The sequence below is a fragment of the Orbicella faveolata genome, unplaced genomic scaffold (assembly GCF_042242905.1).
Source record: "Orbicella faveolata isolate gen_17 unplaced genomic scaffold, um_ofav_v1 contig_2, whole genome shotgun sequence".
Classification (NCBI taxonomy): Eukaryota; Metazoa; Cnidaria; class Anthozoa; order Scleractinia; family Merulinidae; genus Orbicella; species Orbicella faveolata.
The window spans coordinates 26,783,511-26,805,736 of NW_028301547.1; the positions used below are offsets into that span (position 1 = coordinate 26,783,511).

The 22,226-nt window shown below is 37.8% G+C and overlaps 2 protein-coding genes across 2 annotated transcripts; both read right to left on the reverse strand.

Annotated features, from left to right (window-relative positions):
- Positions 1 to 1,652: 1,652 nt before the first annotated feature.
- Positions 1,653 to 14,328, reverse strand: LOC110049852 (growth factor receptor-bound protein 2-like). Its single transcript, XM_089290572.1, has 6 exons — positions 14,166 to 14,328; positions 13,919 to 14,016; positions 9,793 to 9,893; positions 8,662 to 8,683; positions 7,116 to 7,287; positions 1,653 to 4,088 (listed from the first exon to the last, which is right to left on the reverse strand). The coding sequence occupies exons 1-6, from the start codon at positions 14,241 to 14,243 to the stop codon at positions 3,900 to 3,902; spliced, it is 660 nt and encodes a 219-aa protein (XP_089146698.1). The 5' UTR covers positions 14,244 to 14,328; the 3' UTR covers positions 1,653 to 3,899.
- Positions 14,329 to 18,049: 3,721 nt separating this feature from the next.
- LOC110049884 (ubiquitin-conjugating enzyme E2 S-like) lies at positions 18,050 to 21,694 on the reverse strand. Its single transcript, XM_020755726.2, has 5 exons — positions 21,563 to 21,694; positions 21,335 to 21,485; positions 21,100 to 21,177; positions 19,627 to 19,739; positions 18,050 to 18,863 (listed from the first exon to the last, which is right to left on the reverse strand). The coding sequence occupies exons 1-5, from the start codon at positions 21,569 to 21,571 to the stop codon at positions 18,600 to 18,602; spliced, it is 615 nt and encodes a 204-aa protein (XP_020611385.1). The 5' UTR covers positions 21,572 to 21,694; the 3' UTR covers positions 18,050 to 18,599.
- Positions 21,695 to 22,226: the final 532 nt, after the last annotated feature.

Below are 22,226 nucleotides of genomic sequence, written 5' to 3' on the forward strand. Positions count from 1 at the left end.
CCCCCCCTCCCCCCCCCCCCTACTCCACCGGGTTGCCATTTATAAATTTATAACGGTAAGAGACGGAACCGACAAATGTGCTATAATTACATTAAAACAAAAAATGTGGCCCGACGCTTTCGAATCGACGCCGAAGAGGAAAGGTAACCAGACACGTACTGTCAAAGCCTCTACTTTTGTTAGTGCGCTCAATTTCTGAGCATCGCGCAAGGCATGGTTTACACCAATCTCGTTCCCAGAGTCTTCGTTCCCCTTGACCAGCGGTCGGAAAACGAGAGCTCTGGGAGCAACCATTTTGAAATAACCGAATTCAGGTGATTCTGCCCATCCGGTTTCACTGCGCAGCCTGCATCTATGGCGCATGCCTCAAATGGTTGCTCCCAGAGCTCTCGTTTTCCGACCGCTGGTCAAGGGGAACGAAGACTCTGGGAACGAGATTGGGTTTACACTAAACACGCGCGCTAAACCACGCTACGAAGTGCGCGACTAAAATGAAAGCAAAGTTTGCTACTGTGACCAAATCAACTTTAATGAACCAGTACTAAAACCAGGAGTACCAGAATAGCAGCATTTCCGCTAACCACTAAATGTTAACATCTTCCAGCTGAAAATATAGCTTTTATCCCGCTTTTATCCGTAGAAAATTATACCGAAATCCAATTGTAAACATGTACCTGCAGATGGCGTAGTGCGCGCAAAACAAGTGCGAGAGACCCAAATATTTTACTTACTGAGGTGTCAGGAAAAAATGTAACGGGCGCCGTAAAAGTTTTCCAAAAACATGAAAACAACTCATTTAACTTAAGAAAACGCATGGTTACCCTTACATTTTATTTTATGAAATGGAAGTGGCAAGCCTATTCAACACGTGATTAGTTTCTGGTTGTGAGGAACAGCTGTTTAGACTGTATTTTGGCTAAACGTCAAAGATGCTAAAAGCGTTGTTGCGACTATTTTGTTATTAAAATCATACCAAAATTGTTTTTTTTTTTTTTGTTACCATTTACCATGTAGTTTAAAGATCTTTATAAATGTCTTTGCTTTTCTGTTGGTAAAGGCGAATTCTAAGGAAATCTGTGAAGAAATATTTATTCTTCCTTTTTCATAAAAATGCTGACTTCAGCATTTTTATTCGAGATTCAAGACCAATTTTCTCGATCAAATGCGCGGCTACCCCTAGTTTTCTTTGTGGCTTCCAGTACATATAGCCCTTGCCCTTGCTAAGATCTACTTTTTCCACATGGTCCTAATTTGGCGAAAAGAATTTTGTATTTAGTAGGCACCGTCCAAAGACACTGTAAGACAATAAAATATAGACTACTCAACTGAATGCATGTGTAATTCCAAGGAAGTTGTTTTGTGCGCATGGCTGGAATTCCTCATTTCTTACCCCTCAAGTATTCTCTTTCCCAGTGCCACTCATCTTGAAATGTCGTTAATTTGGTGACTACGTGACCAAAAGAAACGGAGGCTCTGGAGACGAGAATGCCCCCCAATTGGTTTTTGAATACTGACGATTTTCTTTATTCTCACTACATGGCTGCTAGATAATGTACCATTATTGTATGAAGAATCTAGACGTTGATCAGTCTTGGAAGTTTATGGGTTGATGTTGATTGATCACACAAAGACAATCGATGACTGAGAACGTATATATAAAGCAATATTTACTAGAAAATCACTTTCTTGTTACACTAATTACCATGATTGAATAATGCTTACATCTAATTGCAAATATCCTACTATATGGCAGATCATTAATTCTTACTAATAAATCTAGCTTCAGTGCAATCCTAAATTATGGCCACCTTGTTATGTTCATACAGTTAGCCTGTGCTATACAAGTCTAAAATAACATTATTCTAAAGAGGGCCTTGTTGCCAGGCTTCTGTTCTTCACACCATGCACAGAAAGAAGAGAGGCCCTTCGAACAAGGCTTGAAATTTCTCTCTTGAACTTTCATCTACTTCCAAATCATCCAATTTACTCACACACAAAAAAACTTTACCTTAAATTCTCTCACTCAAGTAAACAACCTCCAAAAGTGATACCAACAAAGCTGTCACTCCCACCACATTACATAAATTTGTCTGCAAGGGTTTCCTTGCTCTTTCAAAATCTCATCAAGCAAGAAGTTAAAATAGTCAGAGAAAATGGCTGTGGTCTCTTATTAACAATTTACCTTCTTGCTCGACAATCCAAACTGCTCCACTAACACTTGAATGAGTCTAGCCAAGGTGTTCTCTTACAGCAACAGTTCAGGGAGGGTGTCAAAACTCAAATTTCATCAAGCCTCAAGTATTATTATAATTCTACTCAATTGTTATTGTTGAGTTACGCATAATGCACACAAGCAGTTTTTCATAGGTTTTTTTGCACAACACATTATGAAAAAAATCGATCTGGGAACTAAACTTTGCATAATTATATTAATTTCAGCCATTCCTAGCTATCAGTAATAACAGCGTTAACACCGTACCACCTAAATTATTTTAAGTTAAGTGCAACTGTACCATTCATAGACGTACAGTGTGTACTTTATGCTTCCAAAAGCATGATGCTAACACAGCAGCTGCTCACAGGTAAAGAGACAAAGCAACATGGGTTAGAGTTGTCTTGCAATGAAACTTAACCTATGAAATACATTAAAGTTGGCAAAGAGTGACTATTAGAATTTTGACAATAAGAGCACTTACGTGTAAATTATCAACAAAGGCATTTAAGTAGCCATGAATACAGATCAAAAGAAATACATACTTTTAAGTGAAACCATGGAAAATATAAATGACAAACTTCCACAAGGCCTAAGGAAAAGCTCCTTCTGAACAAAAAATGATAAGAACCAGAGCTTCCATTTCCACTCTTCAACTTACTTTTTAGTTTATAAAAAGTACATATTACAGAATTATTGCAAAGCGCTATCTATATACCAAAGTAATAACAGCTAAAAGGAGTTACAGATGTCCTGAACTCAAACTTAGCTCAAGTGCTGCATGGAATTTACCACCTGATCCACAAAAATTTGGAAGAAACTTGTAAATTCAGCAATGATGACAGATAAGTGATCATCCACAGCTACGAGTTCCTAGTTATTATTATTATTTTACCTCTTTGCTACTATGTATACACACTGTGATTGCTCAGTTTACTGCGTAGTATTCTACTGTACAGCCTGCTAAAATTTGAAACTGTTCCCAAACCTGTCAAAGACATGTACAGATTTAATAAATATCTTACTAACTTTGCCTTCTCTGTCCATACTATAAGTTACGGATCCTTGTCATTCCCCTTGATTTATGGCCCATGCACTTGGACCAAAAACAGAAATGGAAAAAACTTGGTTTGTAACTTACAGTACAGACCTTGAGTTACACTAGTAGGAGGTATTTAATTGATCTTTGTGGATAGGCTTTGCATAAAATACATGGGTTGGGAAGAGTCCAGGCAACTAAGTTGGAAGCTGCTAGGTAAAATACTAGAAAATGTTCAGGCCTTACTAAGTGCCGCCTTTCTTCATGAAAAACACTAATGGAGCAAAACTGAAACCAGAACCTCATATAGACGAGAATATAATACAATGGAGTTCCAATTTCTTGAACCTCAAGGGAAAATAAAAATTTGCTATGAGATATCTTGGATAAAATTACACACTTCTGCTTTGGGTGGTGAGGATGCTGAAGAAATGAGGGCTCAAAAAATCAGGATTCCACCATAATATATTATATTATTTTGCAAACCCAGTACACAAACAATAAATTGTTAATTATGGGAAGAATAATCAACTTTGTAGCCCTTACATGTACAGTATGTTTCAACAATCTTAACAATTACATTTCTGACTGTCTTACTTACAACAGTATAAAAGTTCATTACTTTTTTGACAACAAATTGAGTCCTAATCAAGTTTTCTTTTGCACATAGGTCGCTGGAAACAATCCCACATTTCCACTGGTCATGTTTTTGCCTTTCCACCAGTTTGAATCTTCTTTGTCAAGAACTTCTATTAAATCTCCACGTTTAAAATACAACTCTCCTTCCTCCTCAGGACGGAATTCATAAGCTGCGACATAGACCTCTTCCTGTGGAGTCTGATAAAGCAAGATAGTCAGGCCTTGATGGAAAGAGGATAAGATCTTGAGTACTCCCCAATTAACAATTACAAGTGATGTCACCAGCATGCCCATCAGTGCTTACAGAAAACCCCTGCAACTTTGCTGGACCTAGATGACCATTTGCACAAAGAAACCCCACACTTGCAGTCAAATATTAATTGCTCAAAGGAACAAGCAGGAAAAACGGTTTTTATTTTTACAGGTCAAATTTGATTGACATGAGGTAAGAAAAAAACCTCTGCAAACAGCTGGGCAGATATAGGGCAAAAGAACTAGAAATTATTTATATTTTTAAGCTTGTTTAACTATACATCAATAATAACAGTATGAAAGCAGTTACTATAAAAAAAAAACATAGGCACACAAAGCATGCAAGAGTTATTTTTTGTGAATTAAAAGCGCCTGGAGGTAGCAAAACCCACTCTTAACAGTTGTAATAAGGTTAATCCAACAAGATTGTTTGGTTATGATGTACAGCAAAAAAATTAGAATTTGTTTCACTTAGGAGTAGCTTACAAATTGTTCTTTAGTTCATATTGTGTGATCGTCGATCATCCGGGTGAGGGTAGTTCTGAAAAGAACTCAGTGTTGTTGGTGAGTGACGTTTCAACAACCTGAGCAGAAGTCATCTTCAGAGTCAAGTGAATAGTGTTTGTCAGTCAATTGTGTTATAAGTGGTCCGTTGAAAGTCATTGGTCAGTTTAGCCACAATGGTATTGGCTATAAGACTCGTGTAAAGTTTGTCATCGGTCATTGGTCAGTTTCGATCTGTCTACTGGTAGTCAAATCGGTCTGTTGGAGGTCCGTCTATTGTTAGTCAAATAAAGTTGGTCTGCAAGAGGTCCGTTTGTCGGTTTTGTTTACGGCGTGGATCATTTGTAAGGTGCCAGTAGTTGTTGGCATCTGTTAAGAGGCATTCGTTCCAAGTTAGTGTTTTGTACCAGCTTTCCAGAGTAAGTCATTGGAAATAGTTTGTACTGTAGGTTCTCGTTGAGACGCTTCTCAGTTGTATTAATTGATATCACTGTGTATTAATTTGAAGTGGTTATACTGTTAACGGCAAAGGTGGCAATAGAATAAGAATGCACTATTCTGTGACTCAACATGTCAGATGTGACTATCTGATAATTAGATTAGTTTTTGTTTATCAGTGAAATGATGAGCATTTGGAATAAAAAAAATCGTTCTTCTTCCATTTTTCACCAGATGTTTAACTTAATACCATTTATCTCCAGCAACCAAGAAAAACCACATCGCCCATATGTTTTTGAGAAATTAAACAAGAATTTCACGTTGTATACCTCGACAAGGAAAACAAAAATATCAAGTTACAAACGTTGGCGTGAAAAGCAAAATTGTCACATTTGCTAGTCAATATATTGAATTTAACTCATTTTATAACAAGACCCAATCAGGCATGGTCTCATCCTGTTGCCAGCAATAATCATAGTGTATTTTTTGGTTTTGATATTCCACAAAACTGCTTCAAATTAATTTCGATATCAAAACCAAAAACCTTCCATCATGGAAGGTAAACAGCGTTACCTAACTTGAGACTAGAAACAACCAGACACGTGAAGAACTGAGACACCATGAAATCTGCAGAGTTTGGGACGTCTCCTTGTCACATTACCCTTCCCAATGCCTGCGAGTTTCTTTAGTGACAAAAAGTCAGTTACAGAAAAAGTTTTCTCACTTTATGAGAGACGTAAGTTAACCTTTTTGAACTGTGCAAGGAATCTGTTTCAAAACAAAAGAATGTGTCATCTCAAAGTCTAATCTAATGTGCAGTTTCACTTGCTGCCATGGGAGTCTTCAGGAATATTTGAAGATGTTCCATACCACAAACCTTAAAGAAAATCGCTGCTAAGAATTCCTGTTTTTAAGAATTTCCATAAATGCAAGAAATTAAAATGCCACGGAAAACAGTAAGAAAAGAGATGTCAAAACATTTATATCAAGTTAAAGTTTCTGGACAAGCCGTTAGATTGGCTTCTTGTTTGTTTATTCTGACCGTGTGAACAAGAGTCACTGATTCGTCAGTTTTAATTGCAACTATTCATGCATGAAAAACAAAAGTGTCAAGTTACCACTTGAAATTAACTAATAAAAATATCATGTTACATTTATCTGCAACAAAAACAAATTTCAAAACTCAGCAGTGTTCTCATTCATAACTAGGCATCTGTAATTTCTTTGGTTTTGACAAAGAAAACCACTTCAAATGAGTATCTCAGTATCAATTCCAAGGAACATTTCAACGAGAAGACCGTATTACTCTGTGAATAGCCAGCTAAATAGCACTACTTGATTGAAACTTGCATTCACAAACTGAAACATGTTGCGCAAAAATAAACAGTTTGGACTGAATCCTTTTTTCATGAACTGTGCATAATGCAAATGATATCGATGGCAAATACCATCACAGACAAAAGCCCAGCAACATCCCAATGGTGCATTTTGCACTAAAAACAATTGTTCCTGTCCTAGAATTCACCAAGTTACCGAGCAGCTAGACTCATTTCATTCACACTTTCATGTGATGGGAAAGCAAAGCCCTTGGGACAAAGCCTTGATGACATGTTAGTGTATGCCAATAAGACTATGATTCTTCAGCTGATGATCGAATTCTGAACTCTTTTGAAACCCATCCACAAAGTCCTGGGCTCAACCATAGCAAACAAAGCATAGGAAACGTCAAAATAAGGCCCCTACAAGAATACCTGTTTCTGTTTGTAGAAAAACAAAGATGGCCGTTCTAAAATCAGGATGAAATCTCCACACACATGATTCACGTTAACAAGCGGCAATTTGATTGGTTGTTTATAGTAGCTCCAATCTGATTGGTGTGACATACATACATCTCTCACTGATCCATTGATCCATTGATCCTTTGATCCATTGACCCGATGATAACAAACCCCAGACCCGTTGACTTTGAGGTATTTTTTTAACAAAAAAATAACTCAAAACAAATTATGTACAATTTTAGAAAATTCTTACCAACTGGTCTTCTTCCATCATGTCTTTTAGATATATTGACTGTGATCTGCTGACGGAGGAGGTGCGATGGTATTCCACCAACTGATTCAGTGAATTAAACTTTACAACCCACAAGAAATACTTGCCAGACCCATCACGCAAAACTTTGAAGTGTTGCACACCATCACCAAATCTGCAGAGAAGGAAAAAAGAAGAATGGCTCATATTCAAGTACACTTTATTATGTCAAGTAACAAAGTAATGATGCTGAGCTGAATTGTGCTTGCTTCTTTTTAATAAACAAGCCCACTAAAGTGAGCTGCAAACATGGAGTAGAAGAAGTGCTAATTTCCATGCTAGAATGACCAAATAGTTCTGCTACAATTTCAATCAAACAGGAAATCTTTCCCTGCTGTTAATTAATTACCAGACCTGTTTAAAAGATCAACTACTGATGTAAAGAGAAATGAACGATTTGTTGAGACTGAGTGTCGCTGACCTCTTATTAGGTCATGTTGCCCCTGGACCAGGCTTTTAGTCAGGTGGCCATCCAGCCATCCTGAGAACGGCCACTTTTCAGGAGAAAATAAACAAATAAAGCAGTGATCCGATTTCACCGAAAGGAACTTCACGTAACCGGCAAGAAGCATTCCTTCTGAGGAGCGCTTGTTGGTGGATACATGAATTGCTAACTTGTGAACCAGCATGTGTTGTTTCATAGTCACCTTCAAAGTGACCACAATAGTTAATTCAAAAACTCTTTGCCATGCAACAATATTTGCTCACTTTCTTCATGAAAAAAAAAAAAACTGAAGAAACACAACTGATGCATTTAATATTGGCAGAGGGAACTTCAGTTTCAATCCATTTTAGGTTTTTGGCAATGAAAATGACGCATTATCATTCAGTTTCGATCGATAAATTTATCAGCTAAAAATCGCAGAAACATACCTAAGACGCTTCAGTTTCTCAAAATTTTCTGGGGGGCATGCCACCAGACCCCCTAGCTGTTAGTGGATGGCCACTCACGGAATCCTGGCTAAGGAGCTGGTCAAAAGGTATAGGGGCGGGGGTGGGCTGGAGCATTTGGAAATGTGGTGGATAAAAAACACATGGCCCACCCCTTCCTTTTGGCACAAAACTAATTGACCCACCCCTAAATAAAGGTTGGAAATTACATGACCCACCCCCGTTATAAAACATAAGAATTTGGTTTGCATTAAGTCAATGAAAACAACATTTTTGTATGAAGTTGTCCATACATTTATATTTATTTCTTAAACAGATACAAAAACATGTAAAAACTCTCAAAAAAAACTCTCAAGCTTTCCATTCTTAAAACCAGTACTTTTAAGTAAATGCCTATTCCTGTTTTAAAATAGGATGACCCACCCCCACTTGTTGCTGAAAATCGAATGACCCACCCCTTTCTAAGGGCTCAAAAAATCATGACCCACCCCCTCTCTGCTCCGGCCCACCCCTCCCCCCCAATACTTTTTGACCAGTCCCTAAAAGCCTGCCCTGGACATTTCCAGGATTGATCCAAGGTTACTAAATAAATCCTTACCTCACAGACAAGGAAAAATCTCCTGTAAAAAAAAATATGATGAGTTTATTGTTACAGTCATAGAGGTTGTAAATTACCACACATCCATTGAACAGATCGCAATTGTTATAACAAAATTAATCGAGAACTAAAAGGTGCATTGCTGAAAATCATTGACATCACTGATTGGTCAAGAACAACTTTCCAACACAGTTATTTTTGTTTGCATTCAAGAGGTGTTTGGTGAGTTGAGTTTATCACCAGTCAGGAACGCAAATAAAGGTTAAAGAAATAGGTAAAGAAGATAAAAATATGCAGAAAAATAAAACTGACTAAATTATAATGTACAACATTCAAACACATCAACACCTCAACCCATTATGTCTAAGCTGGCCATGATTTATATTTAACACATGAAATAACTGTACTGGAGGAATTTGTGGTCAAGTGCTCTGGCTTTGCGATTATACCACATAAAAAGTGTTGATGCTCTGCCAGCCCCTTGTACTATATCACTCATCAACTTTGCATTGGAACCTGTTTGGAAAATGAAGTCACCAAACATTTTTTTCACACACAACCAATATAGTCAACACTTTTTTCAAAAACACTCTTCTTCAGAAAATCACATCTGAAGAAAAATTGATCTGGAAAAACTAAACTTTAATTCATCAGTACCCACTAGTACAGTTGGGAAGGCACTGAGACAGTGATTCAGCTGCAACATAGTGAGCCTAAACCATGCTTAAACCCTTGACTGCCTGGTCAGGGTTGTCGGAAGTAGGCAGCTACTGGTAAAAATCACCATCTAAGTCACACTTTTGGGTTGGCTACTCCGCAGAGCTATTTGTTTGATTCTTTAGAAAACGACAGCAAAATCACACTCCTACTCCAGCGATAAATATGGTTCCTCACCAAAAGTGAGATATACAGGTTATTGACCAAGTGTGTGGTCAAGATGGTGGGATATTGGCCAACTTCTTTCTTTGCGTATTTATGGACCGAGATGGAGCCGAGGAATCATCCTGCCCGCTCACGGAGTTAGTCATAATTATAATAAACCTGCCTACTTCAAAACCTTGTGACAACCCTGCCTGATACAGAATCAGCACACAAACCATAAGGACACCTCGGGAGCCATATATGCTATACCTGGTGTACTTTCACTTTCTCTGATGAGGAAAGCTCCATCAATCTTCTGCTTCTGAAGCATTTCCTCTGCCTGAGCTCGGGTTATTTTACCATAAAACCACCTGAGAAAAATTTAGAGAAAGAATTAGTATGTAACATAGTTAAGCTTATGACAACAGCATTGTTTATGTTTAGACCTTATACAAATATATTAATAAGGCTGGATCTATTAAAACAGTGTTAGTGAAACTCAGTGTAAGCAATTTATTTTCTTGCCAAAAGTAGGCGAGAAAAATTCAAAGGAATGTTGTTCTTATTTTCCTTTTTATACCCTTGAACCATTTTTCCATCACTGGAATGATTTTCAGGCTTTTAGCCATCGTAAAATCAAGGTTTTTATCTCACTTTTTTTGAGGACTCAAAACACATGCTTGTGATTTAGCTGTGCATTCCTCAGGCATTTCCTTTCCCATTTTTTCTCTTTATTCAGCCTTGCTCTTCTTGTTTACCTCTCTTGACAGCTTAGGAAACAACATTTCATGACCCATGACGTAACCACCATAAAAGGGTGCCCACTTGCTCAACATCAAATAACTTCACAGTTCACAAGTATCAGCACTAGCACTGAACTCCAAACAGTTAAGGTTACTTCCCACCTTCGCGGGTGTCCTTCGGGAAAAAAATCACACGCACGCCAGTTTCAATAAAAGCCAAACAAACTATATATAAGAAGAAAGCTTAATAGATGTAGTTTACAATAAAAATACAATTCAAGTGAGTTTTTCTTTCAGGAAGTGTCAGGACCAGGTAAGGCATGAAACGACGGAGGGTTCTTCTATTGAATTTATCAGCTATCGGATGCCGCCACACAAGCAAAATGGCTGCACAGTCTTATTCACAAGGCATCAATCAACAAAAGTGTGTCAGGCTTTTTCAATATTCTGATTGGTTATCTAGATATCCGCATCTAAAGTTGGAGTAGCTAAAAATATACAAGACGTGTTACCTAAATGGACGCCACAGGAAAAATATGTTAAATATCCAAATTTCCCAACACACTTTTGTTTGTCATTATCCCTGGAATGTTCTGGCGAAATTGCACAAAAATCCGTCAAATCTGCATACTCTATAAATTCGCTCAAAGTGGAGGTATTCTTCCCAAAATTAAATGCGAGATTTTAGCTCGTAAACATTCGTAAACAACTTGTGCCACACCAGGAGATTATCTCACCTTATGAAACCGCAACCCAATGGAACAACAGAACCTCCTAGCGATCATGATTTTCCGGGAAAAGCATCACATTGCAACCTGTTTTCTATCTCACTCTCGCATTGAAGAGAAAGAAACTAAAACGGGCAAAGTAACCAAAGGCAAAAGAACAAATGCGCGATAAAAACAATACCAAATTACATGAAATACAAGCTCCAAGATGAGCGTTTGCTGCAAAAATTTCCCCTGATGGTTTCTTCCACTTAGCAATTATGACACCTTCCTGGTTTATTAACTTTATTCGAAAATGTGTTTTTTATAAATAACTCGTCCTCTTTTTGAGATTTTTAATATTTTTCTTTTGTAAACTTCAGATAAAATGACTAACTTAAATTTTGTCAGAGAAAAGAAAAAATGATTTTTTTTGTGCCCTTGAAGGTGGGAAGTAACCTTAAAATAGATCACAAATGCACCGCCAGCAATCCGAAAATGATTACAATACGTGACCGAAAATGTTCCCATATGCATTGCAAATAAAATAGATCACAATTATCAGCCCTAACAATGAACTCCCATAAATCACAAATGCAAGCCTGCAAATAACAGTCGGTCACCGGACAATTGTCCAGTAAATTTGAGGTTTTGACAGGTAAAAGCTTAGCCTGGTCGGACACTCTGACCGGGTATTTCTGCTAAAATGAAAAATATTTTAACTGGAAATTTGTGGCCGAATATGGGACAAGTTATTTTGTTATACTGCCACACAATACTACGCAAAAAAGCTTTGTTATCGGTTTTGTTTTTATTCCAATTCTAAGAATTTTATCACGCGCAGTGCGTCGTCTCAAATGTTATAATTATGTCGAATTGTAAACACGTCACATCAGATCCACTAACCCTACATGTTAATTTACGCATTTTGCGGTGGTGTTGTGAAAGATCATGAAGCCCCATTTAGTCTGAAAAACTGAAAAACTACTAAAAACTGAGGTCTTATGTAATTACTCATTGTTTGTTGCTACCAAGTGTTGTGGAATTCATTTTCAGTCGTAACACATTGGCCCAATTATAATAGTATGGAAATTGAATACATGGCCAAAATACTCACATTTCGTTTATCTGAATGCAATTGCTTTCAAAAACTTTTAAACCTCTAAAACGTAACCAAATGTTTTGCTAGTCCATATGATCAAAAATCAGTTTAATTTTTAACTCTTATAGTTTTTTTTACGTCTATCAGTGTGGTTGAAATATAGTTTCCGTACCACAGAAATGTTTTTGTGAAAAGCCTGAATGTACAGATTAGTCACGCTTTATAGTCATGACCACCTCCAATTCCACATTTTAAATAATTACGCAAATTTTTTATTCAATTGACCCCAAAAACATCCAGAGGAAACTTGCTTTCAGAAAAAGTCAAAGAATTCATTTCAGCCAATTTTCAAGTCTCTGAATGTCTACGCGGGAGATTGTTTCATCGCTTTTCCTGTTTTCCTTAGACGTCTTGGGAAACTTGTTACGTTAGAACGGCCCTTGTGTGACTAGGGATATAAACGTTTGTAAATTTGTCAATTTTCAACACGTAAAATAATACCAGAAGTAATGTAAAGGTCCCCTTGCTGGTGCTAGTAGCGATTTTACACTCAGTTGACTTATAAGCTTTTCGAATTTACAACCAACATTTTGGCGAAGAGTCTATACTAAAATACCAAAATGTCTCAAATGTCTCTTTGTCCGACCAGACTGGCTTTCTGTCAGGTCAAAACTGGTCCTTGTCCTGACAAATGACCTGCCTATAGACAAAAATTAGTTGCAGGCTTGCAAATGCACTACCACTTAAATATCAGGTCGAAAACATCTGGTCTTATTTGTAGTTAACTGTTAAATGTAACAATTAGAAAGATTAGAATTGTAATAGAAATGTCAAATGAACTGTACCCAGAAAGCAAACAAAACAAGTTCCCATGTTTATAGATTGACCCAGAAATGTAAAACGACACATGTGCCTGCAATACTGACTAATACAGTGATTTCAGGAGCTTCATCTACTGGTTGGCAGAACTACTCCAAAAACTTTACAGATGATAGAAGGACATCATTTGCATGTCATTTGCATAATCTGCACCGCAAATATCCGTATTGATTGCTTACACAATCTCCAGGTTAAAAATGAGACATTAAAACCTGCTGACTTGGCCTCAGAATGGCCAATAGCAGATGAATATATCTGCTCCTCTTTATAGAAGAACAAAGGTGGCTCTTCTCAAATCAGAAGCAAATCTTCTGATATACAGTGCACCGTTAGAAGTGGTACTTTGGTCAGTTGTTAATGGTGGCCGTGAAATGCATGCTGTAAGCAAAACTTCCCCGCACAGTCCATTGCAACAACTACATATCATTTTTGGTTACTTAGAAACAAAAATAACACATAGTACTAAATAATATTTCTTCATTTCACATTTAGTTGTCAGCAAATAAGTTTCAGTTCTAAATAATTGCCATACCATATTTTTAGATAATACATTTTTGATGTCATTCATGATATGCAATCATCCCATGATCCGATCAAATAGAATTCTCGTAAAAGGAATCCAATTCTATGTCCCTTCTTAATGTTAATATTATTATTTTGCTGTACCAGATCAAGGCTTGAAAAGTCATTGGAAATAATAGTAGCCTAATTTTAAAACGTCCCTACGTCAACAAAAATTATGTGAAATTCTGCGATATTTTGCTGTCGGCTATGTATCGACGTAAGCTTATATATTGATTAACAGTTAATATCATAGGGACCCATAAGCTTATATCAGTAAAGGAAGAAATAGTCTAAAGCAACAGTGCACACAAACTTAGCTCATCTTTGTTTAAGCATAGCATCGTTCTAGAATTTCACACATTACACACTCTTCCTCATTAACTGTAAACCTCTCTACTAACTGGTGTGGTTTAAGAGTGATGTAGTTCGCTGGAACGAGTCCGGTGCGGCCATCCTGTTCAGCTCGGAACCAGTTATTATCCTCCTCTTTGCTTAAAACCTAAAACATCAACAATCGCACAACAATGTGAACTTAATAAGCTTCGATTATCGGTGAAAGCGACCAACTGCAGTGCAAATTCCGGTATTTTACGTAGAGATGTTGAGAAATGGAGATCCTACATGGTAAGCTTTGTGGCTTTCGTTTACCTTTATGACCGATCCCTTTTTGAATGAAAGCTCGTCATCTGCGGTAGCATGAAATTCGTGCTTCGTTACAGCTTCCATCTTACACTCTTCTCCCAAATAGACAGACTGATAACAACATGAAGAACCCTGGAAAACAAATATGACTGACTGTTCCCATCCGAGCGGGAATGAGCACGAAGTCAGACATTCTTTTTCGTTTGCCTTATTTGGAGATCGTCGTCCGGAAAGTTTCTTCTATTTCCGGTTCGTGACATTCTTGGTTCCCAGGCCTAAATCTCAACTACACGGTCAGCTTTATTTGTGTAAGCATAGGATATTTGAAAATCCCCGCAAAATTTCACGAGCCTTTGGCCGAGTGCAATTTAAAGGAAATTTAAAATATGAGTATATTAAGAGTAGTGTAAATCTTCAAATGCTCGAGTTTTTATACGATTACCTATTTCAGGGGGAGATTTAGTGGGGAATGGGGGCTGGACTGAGTGGCTAACCACCCCCCTCTGGAGAAGCAAAAAATGAAGAATAAAGTGTGTGAATATTGTGGAAAAAAGCAAATACTTTGGACAGGCACTTTATTGTTATTGCGGTTTTTTTTTTCTAGCTAAAATAGTTGTGGCATAATTTGCTAGTATTTCTGGCATTTACAGGTTTTTTTGAGTTGCCCAAAGCCTCTCTATCAATGTGAGGCCTGGTGCACAGCCATTCATATGAAAATGAGTTTAATTTGCATGTGAATGAACTCTCATTTTCATATGAAAGGATGGACACCAAGACTCTCTTTGAGATATAGCCTATTAGATTCCCAGTTCTGACAAATTTGCAAAATTATGATTGAGGCAAAGCTCGTGGTTTAATTCTATTCCTAGATATTTGGCAGCCATTCAATTTCCCCCTTCGACAAAAACTAAATAAATAGGTACTAAATACAACTGAGGCAAGTGCCTCAGTTTGCCTCATACTACCTACATGCCTGACTCTTAAGAGAAGATTAGGTGCAAGCCAAATAAAAGAGAGCATAAAGATACTACCAAACTGCAAGGGCAGCCCACATGAACTAAGAGTCTCAAGCTAAGGGGTGATGAGGGGTGGCATGCAATACTCAGTTACTTCACGTCCCAGGGGAGGGGATACTCCCAGAAAAATTGGGTGGGAGTGGGCTCTATTTATGGCCAAAATCAGCGATTTCTCTTACCCTATTTATGTCCTGACCAAAACTTCAATACCCTATTTATGACCATTGCAGCTGGCACAGTTGCCCTAAAGATCATTTATGAAGAGATTTTGTTGATGGTCTCATCGAAAAAGTGGCTTCTTCTAAAAACCATACCCAATTCAAGATTATATAGCCCATATAAGGAAGTACCCCCTGACTTCATGTAATCTGAATAAGCGCCAGTGATGAAGGCCACTTTGGCATGCATCAAACGGTGATGTTTGTCACTTCTCCACAGGGATTGAAAATAGTGCTTTGGTTTTGAGGGTGTTCCATTTCAAGTTGTCATAGTTAAGATCTTAATTAGGTCAAACAAATTGTTTTTGTCTGGTGCATGGCTTTTAATTTGGCTGGCCAGTGCTTCCGCTGCTACTCATCAATAAGAGTAGAGTACATTGTTTCAAAGGAACATCTCCAGGTTATTGTTAGTCAAAGCTATTTCAGTGTTCTTGTTGAACTTTCTAATGCCCCAGTCTGTCTGTTTGGTATCTTGATCTGTTTGACCTAGCCAAATATACTACTTTTTATACCTCCTAACTCAAATATGTTTCCGATTGGGGGAGAACACGTCACATGTCATGGGTCAAATCTCACTGACTCCCTAGGATGAACAAAACTCACTAACTCCCTAGGAAAACAATACCTTGAAATTTCAACCTACACTTGATCAGGTCGTGCTCCTTGAAGTTGCGGCTAATTTGTGTGCCAGCTAGCATCAAGGAAATTATATTTCACAGTATTATTTCTATTTTTGGGTTGGGCGGTATAACAAAACACTTAATGACTGCACCCCACCCCCCCAAAACAGTGAGTTTTGTTTCCCCTCAACTTCACTTCGGGGAACATTGAAGGTCTCAGGAAAACAAAACTCACTGTTCTCTTGGGGCCAGTCATTAAGTGCTTAGTAATGAGTGAGCAGTTGGTACTCAATCACTGGAACCACATTTTGTTTGTTTTTTAAGACTCACTTTAGAACAACTGTTGCATTTTTTCAGGTAATCTTGTAATACCTACTTAACAAAGCTCAGTAAATTCATGAAATGCCTTGCACATATTCCAACTTATCACCTTTTAAAGGAGTAAGTTGACATAAATAATTACTAAAAGTATGCGAGATGCATGTAACAGAACAAATTTATACCATATCTCGTCAGGCAACACATCACAGCACAGTCTATTATGAACTTAGTCAGAGAGTTTGAAGAATTCTGCTGGAAAATTTATCAAATTACACACGAGCAGTTTTTATAAATCACTGATTGAAATTTGGAAATTAAAATTGATAATCTAATCATTGAACTGTAGCCTCCATGTCTGACATCGACATCCAAAAAACATGTTTCAGGTCAATTCAGATTCAATTCAGGTCAACCACCATTTGTAGGGGTTTCAGTAAGGGCCAGGCACAGGTCATATTGACCAGCTGCAAGGATGATTTTGCCTGCTTGGTTTGACCATATGGAGGAAAGTTTTTCTAATAAAGAGTTTAGTTGAAAGTTTTCCCCACAGGTGAAAATGCGGCAGGGAGGGGGAGGAACTCCTATATGAAAAGGACAGGGGTGCTTGTCTGACATTTTCAAAAGAACCTCTAAGAGGTACCAAGACCCTGTTTGGTGGGCGTGGCTTGAAATCTATTTCACCCCTAAGAGGTACCAATTTAATTGACAGGCTTTGTTGGGCTCAATACTCTCACTTACGGGTACTGCAAATTAAAGCTCTTGCTGTGGGACCTTTTGAGGCTGAACAGCTTAAGATGTACCAAATCCACTTTTGTTTAAACCCTAAAAGGTATAACGAGCACCCCCCTCCTTTTTATATGAGAGTCCCCCCAGAGTGAAAACCAGTTGCCGTCCTCCTCAGAAACGTACTACAATTATCAGTTGAGTAAGGCACGAGGGAAGTTTGGTTATGAAGTTTTGGCCCTAAAATTATGGTGTTGTCACGGGCAACTTACCTCGTTGCTGTTGGTAACATATCAACAGCCGTCGGTCGCCTGTCGCGTCGCCTACAATTTCGCGCGCTTTGCTGCCAATGATGTCAGAGATCGACAAGTTGCCAATGGATACGGAGCCAGCTGCTCGTGACAACAAAACGATTTTTACGTTAAAACTTGGTGACCAAACTTTCGTCCTGCCTTACTCAACTGATAATCGTAGTAGGTGAAACCCCTGCATTTGCAATAGGAACGACTGTTGTGCAACTTCTGACAAAGGCTACAAATTGAGAAATGTTAAAGCACAGCAAAGAAGAAAACTGCAAATTTGTGTGACCTTGGTTTGCACTACTCAGTTAAACACTAAAAAATTGATTAATAATCTTTTTTTTTCAGCAGAACACTCTTTTCTACCTAAGGGTCGAACCCTTGTAAGGACATAAAACAAACTGAGTTTCTTTGTTTGTTTTTGGAAGTTGCTGAAAATCAAATGACATCTATGTTACTTAAATCTGGGTATTATTGGAGGTGAAAGGGTTAAAAAATGGCAGAAACTTCTCTAGGGTTTTTGTTATCCGATCTGTTGTCTTCTGTTCAGAATTTTCAGTGGCTTCTGTCCACCTTCATCAGAGTTACAATCTTAATGGTCCTTAATTATGTAGAACCAGCCTACATGTACATCAAAAGCCATTAATAGATGGAAAGCTACAAACTTGCCACTGACGAGTTATGTGGATCAACTTGAACCATAAGCAAATAACATTATTTAATAAATTGTAAATTGATCAAAGCAATCTGTATGAACAAGCATGACAACAAATTCTCTGCAACAGAAATTCATGAGCCATTTACTCATAATTATGACAAGATTGTAACCTTCCTCATCACAGCCATTTGAATGTGTTTTCACTAATATTTATACATCAAATTAACATTACATCAGTTTAGTTGGTAGTCGGTGAATGTGAAACATTCCTTGCATTGAGATATTAAAGTACTTCTATTGACAGAGGAGAGTGGAAAAAGTAACTACATGCAAAATAATAATTATTATTACTATAACAGCAATATATCTTAGTTACACATAAAAAAATTTTTTGCAGCATTTCCTATTCTTTTGTCAGCGGCAATAAAGAGCAATTTATTTCACTTTACATACCAGTACTTTTACTTTGGCATGGAGTGATCTTTGATATAAATTTGTTAGCAGCTTAAGATAAATTTACACTGTACACTCAATCTGTTGTAATATTGATATATGCAGCCATTTTAATAGATGCTAAGAGGTCTGTCAGAGTCTTTTCAAAGCCCTCTTCTTGTCTTTTTTCTTTTTATCCAGGGCTTTGTCGCTAGCCCTTTTTATTCCTTGTGTAGCTTCTACAGTTTCAGCCTTTTCCATACTTTCCACCTTACTAGCAAGGTTGTGCTTGGCATGGATATCCGTCCACCACTGTGCTCGCTTTGAATAGTCATCATATTTCTCTAATAACAGCTTACCAGCTTCTTCATTCAACGCTGACTCAGGATTTGGGACTATCAGAAGACATTTCACAGTCTGCAAAAAGCAACATGAGTAGGACATAACAAAATAAGGCTTTTAAATTGTTCTTGCCTACAGCACGTGTTCTCGATTGAGTTTTTGAGCACCCAGGGACCACAGACAACTAACTCTTGCCTTTGCGCAACTGGAAAAACTTTCTTTTTTCGCATAAGCTTAAGTGCTGGGCACTCAGGATTTCATGGTTAGGAACCTTTGGACTCCTCGTAATTTTTCTTAGACCACAGCCACACATAATTGTATGACATCATTCCTATCATCTGTTCAAGATGTATTGACCATAGCTGTGACAGCACTTTTACAAAGAAAACTTGGTATTTGTTACCATCAATGCTGTATGTAGAGGAATCCCAAATTTTCGAACATCCAAAGAAAACAAAACTTGGCTTAAAAATAAGAGTAGTTTGAGAAATCAGGGGTAAAATAACTCCATTTGACTGCAAGGAGGAAAACAACTTTGGTTCAAGTTAATGGAAGGTTCCAAAAATCAAGGGTTTGGGATTTGACACTATACATCTTTGTCTGACGGGGAGGAAAAATAAATCACCGAGCATCAACACAATTAGTTAAAGTTCTACCGTAGCACAATCACATTAACTAGAAACAAGGCATCATAAGATTGAAAGTCAAGCACAGTCAAGTATATCATCGAATGACATACTTTTGTGCATAAAAACCATTCCCAGAAATATAAACTTTATATAATTCTACATTAAACTTGATCCTCCAGAGATCATAAGCCCCGTATCATCTGGCTTACCAATAAGATATGTTTTACTCCAAGCTCTGGTTTCCAATCCTTTTTTAGTGTGTTTACACAGATTTCTCCATTGCTAGCTACATTTGGGTGGAAGATTTTTGTTAAGAAAAATCCTGAAGAAACAAAATGATTATAATACAATTTAGCTATTTGATGTAATTAATTATTTCCCTAATTTCTGTTTGGAGGCCTCTATCCACCTTCATCAGAGCAAAACAATGTTTGCTACACATAGCCTGCTCTTATTAGTTTAATCTTTCATTGACAATACATTTTTGACAGCATTAACTTGTTCCAGAAGTTCTATTAGTTAGGGACCAGTGCAATAAATGGTGACAGAAGAAATAGAGGAGTGTGGCTTGTGTAACAAAAACAGTCAAAATTGACCAATCACAGTGTACACAGAAAATGTTCACAGGCATTCTTTTCCTCTTCACCCTAGACCACTCCTTTATTTCCTCTTACTTTTTTCTTTTTTCCTCTTTTTTTTTTTTTTTTTTGCACTGCTCTCTGAGCAACCAAACAGCAGCAAGCTGCTTGGTCACTGCATATTTCAATAGCACACAAACTCAGAGGTCCAAACCCTTATGGTTCCATCAACTCCAAGCCTACTCCCCCCCCCCCCCCTCCCACCACCACCCCTCCCGGCATTTGTAAGGCATTTGATAACTTGTCCTGCCCCAGGGTAGGGCATTTGCTATTACAGGTCAGCCCGGTGGTGTGGTGTTGCCAATGTTATCTGTCAGTTTAGTGCATCTTTCTTTGATCGTTTTAGAACAACATTTTGACCTTGTTACATGGGTCAGGCATTTGCAGTCTTCCTAAAGTTCCACCAAGGGGATTAATTTGTACAAATATATTGTGGTGCATTGACAAGCTTTATTTTTCAAAACAGGACAAATGCATGACAAATGCTGCAGGCGGGGATGGGGGAATAAGCAGGTTAGAATTGAAATTGTGATATAAATTTCCCATGCAGGAAAAAAATGTTTTCTGTCTCATACTGTAGAAAATAAAACTCCACTTAAGCCAATCAGAGCATGCACAGAATCCAAACTGTGTCATAATGTTGTCTAGTATGATTCATACAAAATTTATTCTTGAAAAGAAAATCCAAACAATGTATGATAAATACTGTCTTATGATGAACATTTTATATTGGACCTCTACAATTATCTAGAAGAAAGCAGACACTTCTATCTGCCTTAAAAATGTCGTTATTGTTTCCAGGCTACTCTCTTCCAAGCAAGATGTTTTGGACGTTGTTAACTGTTGCCCTGAACATAAACTTGAAAGCTCAAAACTCAAACCATAAAACTTTACTCAGCGATCAAATGATGAGCAAGCTATCGATACATGTAAAGGAGAAAGGATGATTTCTTAGAAGATTGCTATAAACAGACACAATAGAACTTGAACTGTAAACGATACCGATTGTACAGAATTGAACCCTAGACACAAAGAAAATTTTACCTTTAGGAGGCGCAGCAGGAAAATCTTTCCCAAGCACTAGTTTTACACGAAAGAGTCCCCCTTCATAAGGCGTTCCAGCTGTCAAGGATGGAAGAAAACGGCACTCAAAGTAAAAATTTTCGATTCACGCGAAATGAGAAGACAATGTACTAAGCTACAACAGAACTGAATTCAAACCTTTATGATCTATGGATCTATGTGTATTTCAAAACTCCAAAACAGTGGAAAAACATACCTGGCCCTTCTATTGTTGCTTGAATGTCTGTTACATCCTGCTCGTTGGTAAAAACTTTAATACCTTCGGGTGGATCGCTTGATAAACTCGTTAGTTCTTTAACAACTTTTTTGATGATTTGTGGGTGAAGATTCTCGACGTTCGAACTTGACTGAAATCCACGTGAAAGAAGCAAAAATCAGTGAATTCAAAAATCCATGATCGGCAAGCTGAAACAACACTACTTACCGATGCCATTCGCTAGAGTTCTTGCCGAACCAGAAAGCAAGGAAAGCAAACGTTCAAATAAGTGCAAAAGATAAATTCGTTTTCGAGAGGCGAACGAGAAGCGCTGCCTACGGTTTTGGTTTGTTATTCTATCAACCAATCAAATCACAGATGGATCGACCGTGAGATCCTGGTTCTTAACAAGGCGCGGTGGCATAGGTCTTACAGCCATGCCCCAGGGGTCACCCCAGGGGACATCACAGCGTTTGGAAAAAAGAAACAGTGGAAGCTAGTGGGGCCTTGGTATAACCATGGCTATTAACTATTGTATAACGAACGATATTCTTCAGCCCGACCAAGTTACAGTAAAATGTATGGATGCACGATATAGCTTAAAAGAAATCGAACCAATTTCTCAGTTTGGGTACTCGGTTCATTCTTCATGACTCTCATGGCTTCTTTAAATGTCCGAACTGCACGTTCCGCTTCACCATTGGATGCAGGATGATAGGGTGAAGACAAACACACGCGAACACCATTGGCAGTTAAGAAATCTTTCAGATATCACGAAATCCTCGTTATAACGGGTACAATCCAGACGCCCAAACATATAATATACCCCGATATAACGAAGAAATGTCAACACGCGACAAAAGATAAATAAGAAACAGACCAACAAGGATTA

Coding starts and splice junctions, on each gene's coding strand:
- LOC110049852 (XM_089290572.1), bottom strand. CDS start 14,243: ATGGAAGCTGTAACGAAGCACGAATTTCATGCTACCGCAGATGACGAG. Junction 8,684..9,792: donor AGAAAGTGAAAGTACACCAG/GTATAGCATATA, acceptor TTTTTTTTACAG/GAGATTTTTCCTTGTCTGTG. Junction 7,288..8,661: donor GATTTTTCCTTGTCTGTGAG/GTAAGGATTTAT, acceptor CCTTCTCTGCAG/ATTTGGTGATGGTGTGCAAC.
- LOC110049884 (XM_020755726.2), bottom strand. Junction 21,178..21,334: donor AGCAACAATAGAAGGGCCAG/GTATGTTTTTCC, acceptor CATCCTTGACAG/CTGGAACGCCTTATGAAGGG. Junction 18,864..19,626: donor GAGTAAAACATATCTTATTG/GTAAGCCAGATG, acceptor TGCTTTTTGCAG/ACTGTGAAATGTCTTCTGAT.